The sequence below is a fragment of the Peromyscus leucopus genome, chromosome 4, assembly GCF_004664715.2.
Source record: "Peromyscus leucopus breed LL Stock chromosome 4, UCI_PerLeu_2.1, whole genome shotgun sequence".
NCBI lineage: Eukaryota > Metazoa > Chordata > Mammalia > Rodentia > Cricetidae > Peromyscus > Peromyscus leucopus.
Window position 1 is genome coordinate 122,503,406 of NC_051066.1, and position 16,237 is coordinate 122,519,642.

At 46.6% G+C, this 16,237-nt stretch overlaps 1 protein-coding gene across 2 annotated transcripts in view; it reads right to left on the minus strand.

Moving 5' to 3' along the window:
* Positions 1–974: 974 nt before the first annotated feature.
* The window catches only part of Ralgapa2 (Ral GTPase activating protein catalytic subunit alpha 2), a 273,441-nt gene continuing 258,178 nt past the window's right edge, over positions 975–16,237 (minus strand). For both annotated transcript variants that reach the window (XM_037205268.1, XM_028881854.2), the window contains 2 exons: positions 4,746–4,785; positions 975–1,437 (listed from right to left, as the gene is read on the minus strand). In XM_037205268.1, coding sequence (XP_037061163.1) covers positions 4,781–4,785 — 5 coding nt within the window. In that variant the 3' untranslated portion in view covers positions 975–1,437; positions 4,746–4,780. The remainder of the gene's footprint in view (positions 1,438–4,745; positions 4,786–16,237) is intronic.

Below are 16,237 nucleotides of genomic sequence, written 5' to 3' on the forward strand. Positions count from 1 at the left end.
ATACATGTATATAACTCATACATATACATATGTAACACACACACACACACTTACACACACAACTCTTGTATGTATGTATATACATGTATATAACTCATACATATACATATGTATGTAATACACACACACACACACACACACACTATATTTGATCCAAATCTATTGTTTGGAATCTGTTACCCTAAAACTTAAGTGACAAGAGCTGTTTTCAAGGCTCTGCCTTGGTCTCTGAGCAACAGGTAGGAAGAAGACCACAAGTGAACTTTTGAGGGCACTGGACAGGATGTGGGTGCTGGTCAGCCCTGGGGCTGGAGCAGGCACTAATCTTGTGTGTTGATGTAGATGGTGCTGGGCTGGGCTGAACTGGGCTGAGCAGGGTTGATCTGGGCAGGGCTTAGCTGGGCTGGGCAGTGCTAAACTGGGCTGGGCAGGGTTGGGAAGGGCTGCTCTGAGCTTGGCTGGGCAGGGCTGGGCTGGGCTGGGCAGTGCTAACTGGGCTGGCGGGTTGGCAGGGCTTAGCTGGGCTGGCAGGGTTGGGCTGGGCAGGGCTGGGCAGTGCTAAACTGGGCTGGGCAGGGTTGGGCAGGGCTTAGCTGGGCTGGGCAGGGTTGGGCTGGGATGGGCTAGGCAGTGCTAAACTGGGCTGGGCTGGGCTGGGCTAAGTTGGCCTGCACAGGGTTGCTAGTCATCTGCTTACTGCTCTCCTGTGGATAGGCCTGTATCTAGACATTTCTGATCACTCTATGTGAAACATCACTGTCAAGATCTGGCAGAATTGTGTTGCCAGGAGAATCTTAGTCAGTGGGCCTCAGGTACCAGGTGGAGAAAGGCTTGATGATGGAGGTGAAACTTCCTGTGGGAAAAGACCCTGGGGACAGCCAGTTTCCATGATGATGAAATTTTGATGATGAAAAGTTTGAATTAAACTGTAAACCCTAACATAAAGATTAGCAAAATCATTATGGAGGAAATTCTTCCAACAATTACACAATTGTTTTGTCAGCCCCTTTGGGAAGCAAGCTTGGGTATATAATGACAAGAAAACAACTCGGGGATACAGACAAGTGCCCTCTGCCCCTGCTCCACGGATCCCGCCCGAACCTTTCACAACTGTGTTGTTCTTCCTGGAAGCTCCAGACAACTCCATTGCCCACATGATCGTAGGCTTGTTCCTGGTTGACAGCAACTTCTTTTCTTCTTCTGAAGCCCAAGGTTTATGAGGTTCCAGGACAAGAGGAACACAGTCTTGTTTGAAAGTTCCATACAAACTAGATCACATCCGACCTCGGGGGCCAAGCAATGGGAAGGCTTGCTGGCACAGTGGCAGTTTCCTGGAGTCTGGATTTGAGGGTTCTGGGGAGAGCAGGAGAGTCTTGCCTGTCTCTTCTACATGGAGGATTTTCTTGGGATCCATACTCAGGCTGGAGGTCAAGAGCCCTGCAAAGGAAGCAGGGCAAGCCATGGCGGTCAAAGAGAAGCTCCGTCCACACACTGAAAGAAGTACATAGGGTGCTCGGAGACCAGGGAGCTTGCTCATTGGGAAGAGGGTTTGATGTCCTTCCTGCCCCACAGTGTGTTTTGCAAGGATGTTTGTTGAATGCATCGTCAAAGAAATGTCATTCCCCTTAGTCTTTGCCCTGGATTTTTCCATAACATAAAAGAAATTACAAATCTGTGAATCTCTGAAATAAAACCAGCCTTTTTGTATTCTGGATAGTACAGAAGTAAAGAATGAAGAGAAAGGCATCAGATCGCAGCACAATGGAGTGAAAGCCATGAAGGAGCCCTGGGCAGCGTCTGTGCCGATGCTGTGTTACTGGGATCCCTGCCTGTTTACATATTGATATTTCACATGAGTTACTACTCAGTTATTCCCTAAAGGGCCTGAGACGAGAGGTCAGGCCTAAATTGCTTGTCTGAATGAGTCCAGATGAGCATGCAGCTATTTAGCACTAGAGGGAACAAGGGATAGAATTAAAACTCACAGATCTGCACTCCTCCCTTCCCCAGGGTGGCTGTCTGGGACTCAGAGGGATACAGGAATGCCTGCTGCAACACCCGGCCACTGTTGCGGCGTTGGTTGGTCTCGGAGGGCCACTCTTCAAATGAGAGGATCATTTCATCACCCTTCCCCTTGTAATATATTTTTAAATGCTCTAAGCTTCCCTGAGTGGCTTCTGCCTAGAACAAACCTCAAAAGCAGCACTTCTGGAGCCTCTTCCCTATGGGCTTCTCCTCTGGAACTATGGTCTTTGAACAGTCATTACTGGTGTTTGAAATGAATTTATTTGGGTTATTTTGTCTACAGTTTTCTTATTTATGGTTGTTTATTTTTTAATATGTCTTCTGACCTTGCCTTATCCTCTGGGGAAGAGCTTCTGAAATTGGTACAGTACTTGCAAGTCCCCTGGACCTGTGGAGACACTGTCCTATGCACTCTATGGTTTTTCACTTTGAGATTCCAAGGACAAGCTTTTACCTCCCTCCCTTCTAGGGTCAGTGAGGTTAGCAGAAAGAGAGCTCTGGGCCCCTCTCCTATTGTTTTCCTCTTCAAAAACAGGCTACTAAGGGTGGGGTAGCTCAGTGGGTGAACCCTTGCTTAGCATGCACAAAGCCCTAAGTCCCAGCCCATCAAAAACACAAAACTCGGTTGCTTTAAACAAAGGGAGCACAGCTAGACCTGGCCTTCCAAAGATCAGTGTGGTTTTTAAACATGTATTTGTTTTGCTTATATATATGCATGTGTGCCACTTGGAGCCTGCAGAGGCCAGAAGAGGGTGTGAGATCCCCTGGGACTGGAGTTACAGACAGTTGTGAGCTGCCATGTGGGTGCTGGGATTTGAACCTGGGTCCTCTGGAAGAGAAGTCAGAGTGCTTTACTGCTGAGCCATCTCTCTAGCTCCCCAAGGATCAGGTTTTTATGGACATATCTCCATGCCCTAGTTGTTAGGAGTGGGCAGGAACATTTGATCAGGGGTAAAGGGCAGTAGGGAAAAACAAATCTGACTGAACCTCAGAGAGTATTCTGGTTTGAAATGCCACCCATTCTGGTCAGATCAGTTAGGATTAAGAAGCCAAAAAAGAAAAAAATAAAGCAAGTCAATACATGCTTAAAGATATTAGGCAAAGGCACGGCTAATGTTTGGTCAGAAGCAAATGTTTTAGCTATATGCTGATCCCCTTATACGAGTGAGAGCAAGGAGGACAGAGGGTCACAGCTTGAGCTCCTGCAGATGGACAGAATAGCGCCAGCTGTCTCACTCAATAAGCCTGAGCCATCATTCCAAAGCTCTGCAAGCAAGGGGTTTGTACTCCTAAAGGCATAGGCCCTATTAGCCAAGGGCAGAGAGCAAAGCCACACCAGCATCCAGTGGAACCATGACCCAAGCATTCCTTCAGTCCTCAACTTTCTGCTGGTGCACCTTCATCCTGCAACGGCTCCCCTATGCCCACTGCACCCCATGATGGATGGGGAGGCAGCAGCTGCAGAATGCATAGATGGGCACAAAGGATGAGGGCTGCCTTCTTGACACAGTGACTATACTTGCAAGCTGCTGGCAGTGCTGGCCCAGCCCAGCTTCTGCTGGAGATGAAGCTAGGGCTTATTCAAAGGGCTCTATTTTACCCCTGCTAGGGCAGGTGCAGGAGGACCTGGGACAGGGGGCTGAAAATATAGATCTTTGCCCCTAAACTCCTACTGGGAAGGGACTTCTCAATCCTGTTTAGCCTTCCCGAGTACAGCATTTGTGCTCTGTAGATGCTGTCACCTTTGGGACACTGCTGGGACCAGTCCAAAGCCATGGCTGAGAAGAAGAGGCAGGGGAACTGGGCTAGAGGACTGACTCACTGTGGTGGCCAGTGGCTCATCTAGCCAGCAGGTGTGGCAGCCTGCTGGGTTACAGAGGAGTCCTGGGTGAGTTACTTCTATTTGTGTTGGGAGCACCATAGGAATGCAGCTAATAAATGACAGCTCTTTCTCTTTTGTGTGGCATTACCAGAGTCACTATCCAGGGCTCTCCGACCTGAGAAGCAGTCCTTTCCCAGTCCTGCAGTGGTGGCTGCCATCCGTCTAAGCTATCTATCTGTGCTGGGCCAGGATCCCAGACTCAGGACAGGAAGGTCAGGCAGGGAGGTCACACCTGCCATCTCAGCTTCTTCTCTGCGTCTGTCCGTCCTAGACCGTAGATCCTGGGGTTCGCCGCCCTCTGCACTTTTGTCTGCATCTCTTCTCCCAGCTGCTCTATTCAGCAGCCCTCCTGGGTGACCTGCCCTCCCCGTGCGGAGGCCTTTGGAGGCCTCTGCTAAGGCAAGCAGTCAAAGGTCAGCCCAGCACGTGCTTCATCTTATCGGCTCATCTCAACATCCTCCTTCTCCAGGCTTGCCCGACAAAAAAAAAAAAGGGGGGGGGGGCGGCCCTGTGCCCATGGCTCCCTGCAGCCCCCCACACAAAGGGGAGGCGACAAAGACATTTTCCATGATGGCAGGTGTACTGGCAGAAGAAAGGCAGGCAAAGCTGGGCTCCACGGGCAGCACAGACATGTAGGGACAGGAGAGTGGGCAGGGCCCCTGGGGAGAAGACAGGAGGCGGGCAAGGCTGAGGCCTAGGAAGGTGAGTGGGCATTAAAGTGTCAGTCAACCAATACCCCTCCCCCAAGCAGAGTTGGGCTTGTGCATGGGCGGGGGAGGGGTGGAGTGGGGGAGGGGCGGGACGGGGGGGGGGGGGGAAGGACACCAAAGTGTCTTACCTTGCTCAAGTGTCATAATGAGACCGTTATGTACTTTAATCTGAAGAAAGAGAAGATAAAAATCCAGTGAATGGAAGGCTAGCACCTCCACAGCTGCAGCTTGATAACGAACACACTGCTGATAACACATGTATCCCCCAGCTACCCCTATTTCTCAGGCCTTGTGTATCATTCCTCAAAGTTCACTGGAATACCCACTTGATGGGACCGAATACCAGGTGGTGCCGTATTTGCAGATGAGTCCTCAGAAGCATACAGACCTGAGGGAAGATCTCAGCTTCCTATTCCTTAGGACAGGTCCCCATCACTCCTTCCACCCCATCTTACTTCCTACGTTTTCCACAGCACATGCCCCCTGTTTTTGCTTCTACCCCAACCTTGCGCTCCCCACAATTTCTCCTGAATTCCATATAGTTAGATGCCTATTGAAGCTGGACATTTAGTAGTGACACAAACCGCTGTGCACACTGCCACAATTACAAGCTTAGACTTTCTGCTGACTCCATCTGCCAGGGCCTTTCTAACACAATTTCGACATTCTCTCTGAAGGAAGTGTGTGTACTTCTATGAAGTTACATTCTCCTACTGATGCAAACTCAGCCCCCGACAGAGTATTTGGGGTGGAAGCCAGGATCCATGACAAGCCCTGGATGACCAAGTGGCACTTCTTTGTCCTACTATGAACTTGGGTACCTCTCCATGTGAGGGGCATGAGAGGCTCTGTCCAGACTGTCTGTGGATAACAGATGATAATGTAATTATCCTTAGATGATAATGTAATTATCTAGATTTCATATTTCTCTCAATGTGCTGCCATATTGCAGCGCTCCATTTCACCCAATGGAGGAGCCACATCCCTCTCTGTATGCTTGGGTCTACCTTGAGTTTGGAAGAACCTCAGGCTTTCAGAGTGCCCTGTTCCTGATGCACTCCTATGCGTGAAAAGGCTCTTTAGGAAGGGGCTCCTTGGTCTCACTCTCCTGCAGCCCCCTTGGCCCTGGTTACGCTATGCATACAGGCCCTTGATTGGGAGAAACCCAGAAAGCAGATGGCGTATTAACAATGGAGGACTTGTTTGTAATTGCTGATGAGGACTGGTTTGCTCCTCTCCTGAGGGTCCCCAGACACAGCCTGGTGTGGTGGGCCGGCCCACAAAGAGCATCTCGGTAACTGCCAATCCATGGTTGAGTTAAGGAGATGCAGAGGCAGAGGCAGTTGGAGGCTGCCTTGATTATTCCATAGGGCTCAGATGTCACCTGCTCTTGACATACAGGCAGTACTCTTGAAGGGTGAGGGCCCAGTTGCTGGGGCGAAGGAGCAGGCTGCCTCTTAGTACAACCCCCAGGGTCAGCACAGAGCATCAGCTACCTCACACTATTCGAAGAGCCTAGAAGAGAGGACACTGAGCTTGGAGATAAGGGATGAGAAGAGACTGGGAGGCACATGATGCCTGGGAGGAAAAGAGGCACAAAGCGTAATCCCCCCCGCCCCATCTTTCTTTTCATCCACTGGACGCTAGATGTGTTTTAAGTACCGTTACAGGATGTAGCAATGGATACAGCAGACAAAACCCACCCTTGCTTTTGGGGCCTTAGTGGATGGTGGGGGAGGTAGAGCACACAAATATACAGACACACACATTTCTGTGGCATCCGAAGGGAGAGGCCAAGTTAGGAAAGAAGAAGGGTCCTGAGAGGTTCCAGGGTGACTTAGGACATTGTACTGCAGGGTTACAGTGTGTCTTGAATAAGAAGGCATGTTTGGACATTAGTGGTGTTGGAAAATCAGCAGTCACCTCCTTTTCTTGTAGGAGCAGCTGGAGAGACTCCTGGGGAGACGCTTTCACAGTCTAACTCAGACACCAAATGGCATTGTTTTGGCCAACTGGCAGCTCATATACAAAAGTTTAAGCCTGCAAAATCCAGAGGCCATTTTTAGAGAAGTGTCTTACTTTTTGGTGTTGTATGACTTCTTTGATATCAACAAGGATATCAACAAGGACTTTCCTTTTTCACTCAGGAAATAACAAATAAGGCTGGAGATTTGCATTCTCTGCAGCTCTGCCTAGAGATGCTAGTTGAGAATCTGTGGGTCTTTTATAGGGTATGTTTCCTCCAGCTGCAAAGGAGTGGAGTCTGAAGCAAAGCTTCCTATGTTGGAGGAAAGCCGGCTGCCCAGCACTAGCACCTGGGGTAAATTTGGGCCAGGGAGACAAGAAACGTGGCTGCCTCTCCCCACATCCTTGTTACTGAACAGTTAGTATGAAAATGATTAACTGGTTCATGATAATTAGGAAAGAGAATGATTTTGAGAGTTGGCATGGGTAAGGGAGAAAGACTGGACTGGGGTTCCAGCTTTAGGCAAGTGCTAACTATTCTCCCAGCAGGAAGGCAGGCAGAGGGGGATCAGAGAACTGACGGGGTGTGTGTGTGTGTGGGGGGAGTATTCAGACCCCTTGGAATGGCTCTGAGGAGGGGAACAGGTGCAGGCAGTGGATGGGAAAGCCTGCACACGCAACTCAACACTGGCAACCCAAGACCAGTGGGGATTTGCCAGCCTAATTAACATCTCCAAATGGCCAAGAGTGGCTTCCAGTATTTCCAGTCCAGCAGCAGTGGCTATGTTCTGGCTCCAGCCCTGGCACTGGGCTTGGCTTCCAGTGTTTGGTTGTTGGTCTTGCCCATCAACTTTGGTTCTGAAGCAGAAAGCCAGGACAGCTGGACCAACAAGCATAGAGGAAAGAAGAAAGCACCCGCATTGTACAATGTGGGCAGGCACACTTGCGTAGGGCCTTTGCGAGCAGTGGGGACATTAAGAAAAACCTTTGCTGGCGTTTTTCCTTTTGTCCAACTATTATGTGAACTTAGGAGCTATGACTAAGTTACACATTTAAAATTAATAGTTCAGTGCCAACTGAATGGTTAGCCACAGTTTAGAAAGGTGTCCAGGCCTCCTCAATATCTCAAAGCATGTGGATGGCAAGGTTTTGGCTGCACCGTAGCCATAAGGGAGGCTGACGGCCTTCTCAACCTGGCTCCACAGTGCATGGCTAATAGAGTACTGCTGTTCTCGACAGCCCAAATGTCCATCAACTGATGAATGAACTGTTTGGCAATTTTAAAAGCCTCCAGTAAGGAGGAAGGATCATTCTTCTTTTAGAGCATAGACAATGGTAGATTTCCCATGCTTCAGTGAATGGTCCTATACCCATGTACACATGGGCATCACTAATTGAGCTTAGTGGGATATAAAAAGAAGACATGAAGTTGGAAAGGGGGAGTCAGGGTGGATATGATATTTTAATGTACACAAGAATGAAATTATCAAAGTATAAACATGCCAATCAGGTAATTTTTAAAAACACAACGAATGCTATAGCATGAATGAACTTTGAAAACATGCTAGGTGAAGGAAGCCAAGTCTCCCTATTGTCTGGTTCTATTCATATGAAATGTCCAGGATAGGAAGATGCAGAGAAATGGAAGTGGATCAGTGGTTTCACAAGACTCAGGGTAGACTTTGTGGAAGGAATGAAGATTGACCATGAGGAGATTTTATTTTATTTCTAGGGGAAATGAAATATTCTAGAATTTGACCATGGAGATAGCTGTGAAAATGCTGAAAGTATTAAATGTATACTTTTTTTTTTTTTGGATGACTGGCATGATATGTGAATTATATCTCAATACAACCTTTTTTGTTGTTGTTGTTAAGTTTTTTTCTTTTTCCTTTGTAGTATTGGAGACTAAAGCCAGGGTCTTGTGCATGGTGGTCAAGTGTTTACCACTGAGTTATAGTTCCTCCCAAGGTAAAACAGGACAGAAAGTAGTCTGAAAAGCACTCTATATTCCCCATTCCAAAAGCAACACAAGAATGACTTCACGATTTAGGGAGAAAAATCTCCTGTGGGGCAGGTGAAGACAGAATGAATGAGGTCTTATCTAACTTATCCTTGCTTCCAATGTACAGTCTCTCCACAGAAGCCAGACTGAGCCCTTCAAACTATGATCATATCTTGTCACCCTGCTTCTCCATTAGCTGTCTGTCTCCCTAGATTATGGGCCAAAGGCTTCCCCTGTATCTGCAGGGTGGCTCTGACTTTTTGAATCTTCATTTACTCATGCTTCTGTTCTTCCCAGCCCCAGCCCCTCACCCTCACTGCTTCCTGAAGTGTCAAGAAAGCTCCTACAGTGAGGGTGCTCCCCCCCCCCCCCCCGCTACTCCCTGCCTGGCTTCTACATGGGGCCCATTGCCCTAGGTCCTTCCAGAGTTTTCCTCGGTGTCACATTCCCAGTGAGGCCTCTGCTGACCTGTTTTACTGGGATAGTTTCTTCTCAGCACCCCTACACACACACACACACACACACACACACACACACACACACACACACACTGGCTTTTTTGCATAGCACCAAGGAGCTCCTGATGGCGTTATTTCTCCCCTATCTGGGAGACAGCCTGAGGACGGTAGGGCCTCTCCTAGTAAGGCCTTAGGACACTCATGGGTATGGAGTGACTGTCTGAAGACCCTATCCTGTGGGGTTTGTGAGATGCTCTGGGGAAATGACACTGTTGTCCTACTGATTGGCTGAGCTGCAGGAGAGGTGTGGGTACCACCAGGATTCTAAGCTGGCCAGAATTTCAGTACCTCATTGTGGCCTCCACCTGGTGTCTAGGGGGTGGGGGAACAGGTAGGTGGAAGTCATCTGGAATTTTATCATTTTTATATTCTTTAAGTGGTGAGAAAATAGGCTTTTGGTTATTCTTTCTCTACCATAATGCTGTGAACCTTCTTCTACACCAAGAATTCAATGTTGGCCATATTAATGCTGACAGTTCTTTTTCCTTCCCTCCCTTCCTCCTATCTATCCATCCTCTTGCAATACTGACTGGCATGTTTCCCATTTTCAAAAGATTTTTTCCATTCAGTCTTTTGTGAGGCTTTAAGAAAAAATTTATAGGTCTGCCCCCCGCCCCCGCCCCCGCCCCGAGTGTTACCTGGAAAGGACAGCATAAAACACTCCTTCTATCCAACAGCAGACTCCAATGCCAGTACAAGAGCTTCATTTGGCCTTGCTTGAGTTTGCTCTTTGCTAAGTGAAAATCCGAGCAAAATCACTGAGTCTTCCAGGAAGCCCCAGCTGCTAAGGCTGCACATGGATCACCTGCGAGGCCAGACTGGCACGGATGCCACAATTGCCATTCACAAAGAATGTGAGCCTGGGTGTCCCAAACCCTGGGCTTGTCTCACTCAAACGCTAAAGGTTATTTTAAATAAGCTTTAATTAAGACTCATTCCCCAAACTCTGCCTGAGAAAGATTCTTGGTACCTGCTGGCCATCCCTTGGTAACTGCTTTAGTGTCCCCTGAGTCATAATTAGCAGTTAGGCAGGAAAGAGATGCCACCTGCACATAAAACCTTGGAAGGCCAGGAAAGTGGGACTGACCAACTACAGGATCTTACAGGAAACAGACACTCCGAGGTGCTTCCACAGGCACATTCTAGACAAGTCCGATGCATCAGCTCCCTTCCATTCTCTGAAGCCATGGACTCAAGTCTCAGCACTGGCCAGGGTCTGGAGGGACCAGGAGTGTCTGAGAGGCAGCATTCTCTCTGCTCCTCCTCAGTCTGCTCAGTCACACTGGTCTTGTGGAAGGGCTTTTCGTTCTCAGGGATCCTAGTGTTAACCAGTGTTGCAAAGGTAAACGCTGGATGATTAGTGGATGGCGTAGGACACAGGAGGCAAGCCCCTGTTCCCAAGCTCCAGGATCACAAGACAGATGGCACTCTATCTCAGGGGAGTCTCAGCTTAAGTGGCCCAAGTCACTGGCGAGCAGGGTCGTTTTCACTTGTACTCACATTCTGCTATTACTCATCTAGGATTCCCACCCTCCCCCACCTTTTGGACACAGATCCTTCACACATATATCCTTTTCTCCCTTAAGACTTTGTTCTCCACAAAGGAAGAGATCCAGGCCTTCTAAAGGTTCCCAGAACCTTGTGTGTTTCCTTAAGTACCCTTCACAGGTCTGCTCAGTGGAGCAGCCTGTGGAAGGCAGAGCCATCTCAGAGATGTCGCATTTGACAGGCTGCAGCATCACTTTCTAGCTGACCAAATGGAAAAATATGTTTCACCTCTGCTTGTCTCCCAGAGCAACAGGAGGAGAGTAACAGAGTGTTAAAAGCATATAGGGATGAATAAGCACAAAGCAAAGTATGGTGCCAAGCAGGGCCATGGAGAGTTCTCTCTAAAACCCTCAGCACCACTTACAAAAGCACCCAGAATCGAGTTTCAGTTATTCAGAACGGCACTATCCAGCCTGGGGATTAACCTGGCTCCTGGCCTCCCTCTCTCCCAACACCAGGCTTTGACCATATTGCTCGTTACTGACCCACTTTTCCTAAGAGATTGAGAAGGGAGAAGGCAGATAAAATGTAATTATAGGTGTTTGTTCTGCATCTTGCATCAGACCCAACACATCTGTGGTCTAGAGACACACCTGTACCACTTAAAGCAACAGCCTGACTTCTTTCTGTCTGCTTACTATTTTATCCCTGTCGCATGTGTTGTAAGACAGAGATGGCATGAATTATTCTTTAAAGAATTCATAGCCCACTTTGAACAAATGCTTGCATGCAACACACATATGCACACACACACTACAGAGTTATGCATGCTAAAAAAAATGGAGACAGAAATGCAGATGCTCCTGTACTTGCAAGTTACATAAACCCATCATAAGTTGACCACACTGGAAATACACTGGTTTCTCTGAGGAGCCAAGCTGGGTCAGAGTGATGATATTAAGAGTGGTTAGGAACTTTCTATCAATATCTTCTTACTTTTTCAAGAATATATCTACAAATTACAAAACAAAAGCAAAAGGGTGAGCATTGAGCTGGCTGTGTGGAAGGGGTCTGGGCTGGTGCCAGATGGGATTGTTGGGGTGAGAGTAGTTACCTATCTGTGGGACACATGGCAACATTTTGGCCAGGGGCAGTCAAGTGTGCTGAAGGTGTAAGTTGGGCTGGTTGTCAGCTCTTGAGTTGGCAATGACATAAGAGAATTTACGTCTCAGGAAAACTTCTAGTTCTTTACATGTAATTCTCACGTTTAATTCGGGGCTTTAGTATCAACAGCAAACCACCACTGCTTGACTTATGGGACCATCAGCACAGGGTAGGCACTCGGATGACATTTCCATGTGTGGAATGGGAGGTGAGGGCTCTGTTGTCCAACTGGTCTGCATTCTCTGGTTGTTCATTCATGATTTATGCTTCATCGCAGTCAAAGCTATTAAGGCGAGGCTAGACCTGATATTCCCTGAAGTCCCCACTACCTCCACATTCTACGATGTTCTTTGCTGGTTTCCCTAAGCTATGATAAAGCTAAATACATAAGAAGCATAAACTGTGCTATCAATCTAAGCCTTACTAAGACCATTTTAACAGGGATGGAGGAAGGGAGAAGGAGAAAAAGAATGAATACTGACTGAATGGAATATATAGGAGGATTACCCTTTCGATCAACGTGAAAAGCTTGTTGGATCAGAGTTGGGGTTTACCTGTCTGTTTCTGGAGGCTAACTTGATTATTAACTGCCCAGCAAAATATTCCTTCCAGGATCTGAATGCAGAATGATAGTGAGCACACAGGCATGGAAGCTGCTGGAGCTTCACTCGTTAGGGCATGGGCCAAGGACCTACAGAACTAGTGCAGCATCCACATGCCAGGTTCCCTTTGGGGCCGAGGTGTGACAGGATGTGCTGTCTGCAGCTCTGTGAATTCATTTCATTGGCTGCCATCAAGTGGACCTGATAGCACCAGATCAGAGTCTTCCAGTGCAATGTCTAAAGTTGTACTGAATAGCAGAAAAGGATGACAAAAATCTATTATATGAGACAGATGAACACAGTATTCCTTTCCAAGAGGCCATCCAGACACATCTGAGAAAGAAGAAAGTTTGCAGCTTTGGATGGTGGCAGCATCTTAAGACTGACCCAGACTAATCTGGTTTAAGCCCCAAATATGACCTACATTCAAGTAGCAGATAGTGGATCAAAATCGGGGTGACACATTTTCTCCCACTTTTATATCCTGGAGCCTTTACAAACCCACCTGTCATCAAGGAGAAAGTACTGCTGACCCTGTCTTGGAGAAATGAAGGGTTGTTTTTGAGGCTAACAAATAAACAAAGACCTGTGCTCCCTCTGCTGGCCCTCCATAGCAATATTGAAGTGGGCAGGAGCCATAAACAGTGTTGGCATCTCAAGTAAACACCAGCCAATCCAGAGACACTGAGAACAAATCTTGAACTTGGTTTAGGCATTCCTCAGAATAAAAACATACTCTCACCAACTTCTGACCAAGGTACCAATTCTGAAAGTTAGATATTACAGGAGACATACCTACTGTATGTGACCACAATAGTTATTTTGGGATTCATTTATCAACAGATGCAGATTTTAAGGTCCAGACATAATCTTTAGAGCAACTCCAGGAAAAACAAAACAAAACAAGCAAAGACCGAAACAACAACAAAAACCCCCAAACAACAACCAAAATACAAACAAACAAAGAGAAAACAGTAACAAGGAAACTCCCATGCAATTTCAAACAAGTTTCTTTCCCCCTTTTTGTTCAGTAAGAGCAGTTCCCAAAGGTAAAGATTTACACTATATCCCTTTGGATAATGTCAAACATCAGACTGGATTCTCCAAGTCATTAGCATGCAGAAGAATGACCTCATGGTGAACAGATGCACTTGGCTGTGAGCTGCAGTGATTACATCAGTCCCTCCCCAGCACTCGAGGGTGCCCATTCCAGTTAACTCTTTACAGGCCTCTCTGCTGGCCCCCTTCCTTGATAACATGAAAACATAAACTTAGTCCTCTCTCTGTTCCCATAGCTGTGTGGGTTAAGTGAATATAAATATACATGCATAAAACATATATGTTAATATCGGCTATCTTTTAGATTATTTACTACTTGTCAATAAGGTAAGGGATCACAAGGCAAACCACAGGCAGGGCTGGGTGAAAAAGCCATCCAAATACCTTTCATACAGAGTACTATTAATTCAAGCAATAGATACAACAGATACAAGGGGCGGGCTGCTTTAAAATAGCATTTCTGATTGGGAGATGAACCCTCTTTTAAAGGCCCTTGACAGAAGTTGAACTTATATATTAGGACCTGTGTCCCTATTCGGATCTCATGGTGCATCATGGACAGAAGTGCACATATTTGGGTGCTCTGGCCCCCAGGACTCCGTGGCTAGGGAGTGTGAGAGGCACAGACATTTCCCATTAGCAGTGTCTCTGGCCAGGCTCACCTGGCACATTTCCTTCTCTCTGGGCGGGGTGGGGGTGGGGGGTGGGGGGGGGGGGGTGGGGTGGTGGTGGTGCACGGCGGCATGTTGTGCTATATTATACAGTTCAGGTGTCCTCCTGAAAGAAAAAGCCCCTTGTTGGGAGGATACAAACAAAGCCTAGGGAAATCTGTGCGTATGGATATAAGGAGCCCAAGGCTCTGCTTTGATGACATTGATGGCCACAGAGAGTCTGACTAGGGCCTGTGTGCACTGTGGGAGCTTAAGCAGTTCAGGGTCAATTTTTCCAGTTGGTTTGTTGCTTGGAAGAGCAGGCTTCACCTCAGTCTCTGAGTGTAAGTTGGCTGGGCTGGGCTCATCTGGGTTTGACTGTGCTTGTCCCAAGAAAATAAAAAGCACTGTGAATAAGTGAAAATTGTTCTCCTCTGTGAAAGCAGAAGCAGGAGGAGGGATTCTGTGCCTGCGCACAAGCCAGGAAGAACACAGCTCTGAGAAGGTGCCTGTGTACTGGGTGATGAACCCCGTCCACCACTGTACTGCCCCCACATTGTAGTTCAAATAGACTTCATTTTTAGTTCTTTCCCAAGCACTGGGAAGGGCAGAGAGAAGCTGTAAACTCCATGAAATATGAGGCTGATGTTGATCTGAAAGAAGGACAAACCCCATTTGTTTTGGTGTCTATATCAGGTTTCTTGCTCCATAAAAATTCTAATACCTGTCCTGACAAGCTATCAGAAATTTTATTAAGTAATTTTTTTAAAGACATTCTCCAAAAACCCTAATAACCACCCTCCCCCAAGTGGTCACACAAACCCAAATGCTCACTTAAGCTGTTACCTAGGAACTGAATCTGAACTGGTTTGAATAATTGTGAACTTTATTTATACAGAGGGTAAAATATACATATAAAATAACACCTATCATTGTTTCAGTGATAATCACCAACCTTAAAAATAAAAGTTAAGAAATTTAAATATTTATTATTTCATATTTTTCTTTTTTTTTTTTTTAAGAAATGAAATGTTTTCTTAAAAGTTAAAAACAAAAACAAAAGCCTGCACTGAAAAACCAAGTCCCAGTGCCTGCAAAGGATGAGAAGAGGCTGAATAGAGCTCTGAAGCACTAGCTTGCTGTGTTGCTGTGGAGTCCTGGTGTTTTTTCACTGAAAAATTAGACACATTTTCAAAGCGATAGCCAGACTGGATATGAAATCTTCATTTCCCTTAAAACAGATTTTTTTTTGTCTTAGATAGAACGCTGGCAGAGTGTATAAAAGAATTCAATTCACAGCTGTTCTACTTTTTTAATGTAAGAAACATTAATCAAAGCTTTAAGTTATAAGCTTTTCTCATGTTGCTCAGTATCCCAGTTCAACAAAGATCAATAGAGGCCATCCCTGTGTTTCTCTCGCCTCACCAGGAAGCAGAGTCGTGATTATGTAAATGGAGCTCCGCACCTCGGCCAGCTTGCTTATCTCCCAAGCCTTCTGCCTGCTGCTCCTGGCTCCCCATGCAAGTGCCTGCCTCTCTTATCTCCCAACAAAGCTCCAAGAGGCACGGACTGAAGCCAGCGATGTTAAACAATGCCGCATGGCTGATTTTATTTGTAAGTGATTTATTTCACTGAATTTGATTTTTTTTTCACTTTGTGTGTAAGATATTTGTTAACAAGTCAGCACAGGAGAAGCAAAGCTGTGTTCAGAAGCAATTAGCACGAGCTAGAAATCTATTAAGCATACTTATAGCTATGCTGAACCAGGAAAGGTGAAGGAAGCCCCTCATTGAGAATTTCAACATGCGGAGACTAAATATCCCACTTACTCTCTGACAGGCAATTAATCTGTAACAACATGCAGAAATTTACAAGTAATAATTTTATTCTTTGACAAAAAAGCCATAGTAATCATATCAACAATTTAAGTGGCAGCACATATTTTTTCAAATTGATAATATTATATAAAATAGTAAAAAAAAAAAAAAAACATGGAAAATTCTGCACTTCCACTGGCTTTCAAAATGAAAGCCATTATAAGCTACTTTCTAAAGGCTCCACACCAGGTGCTGCTCTGGTCGGTGGCTTGTCCGCATGACACCAACCACTCCAGAGAGCAGCGTGCACGCGGCACTCTGTAATGATGGGCCTGGGGACACTGTCCTTCCA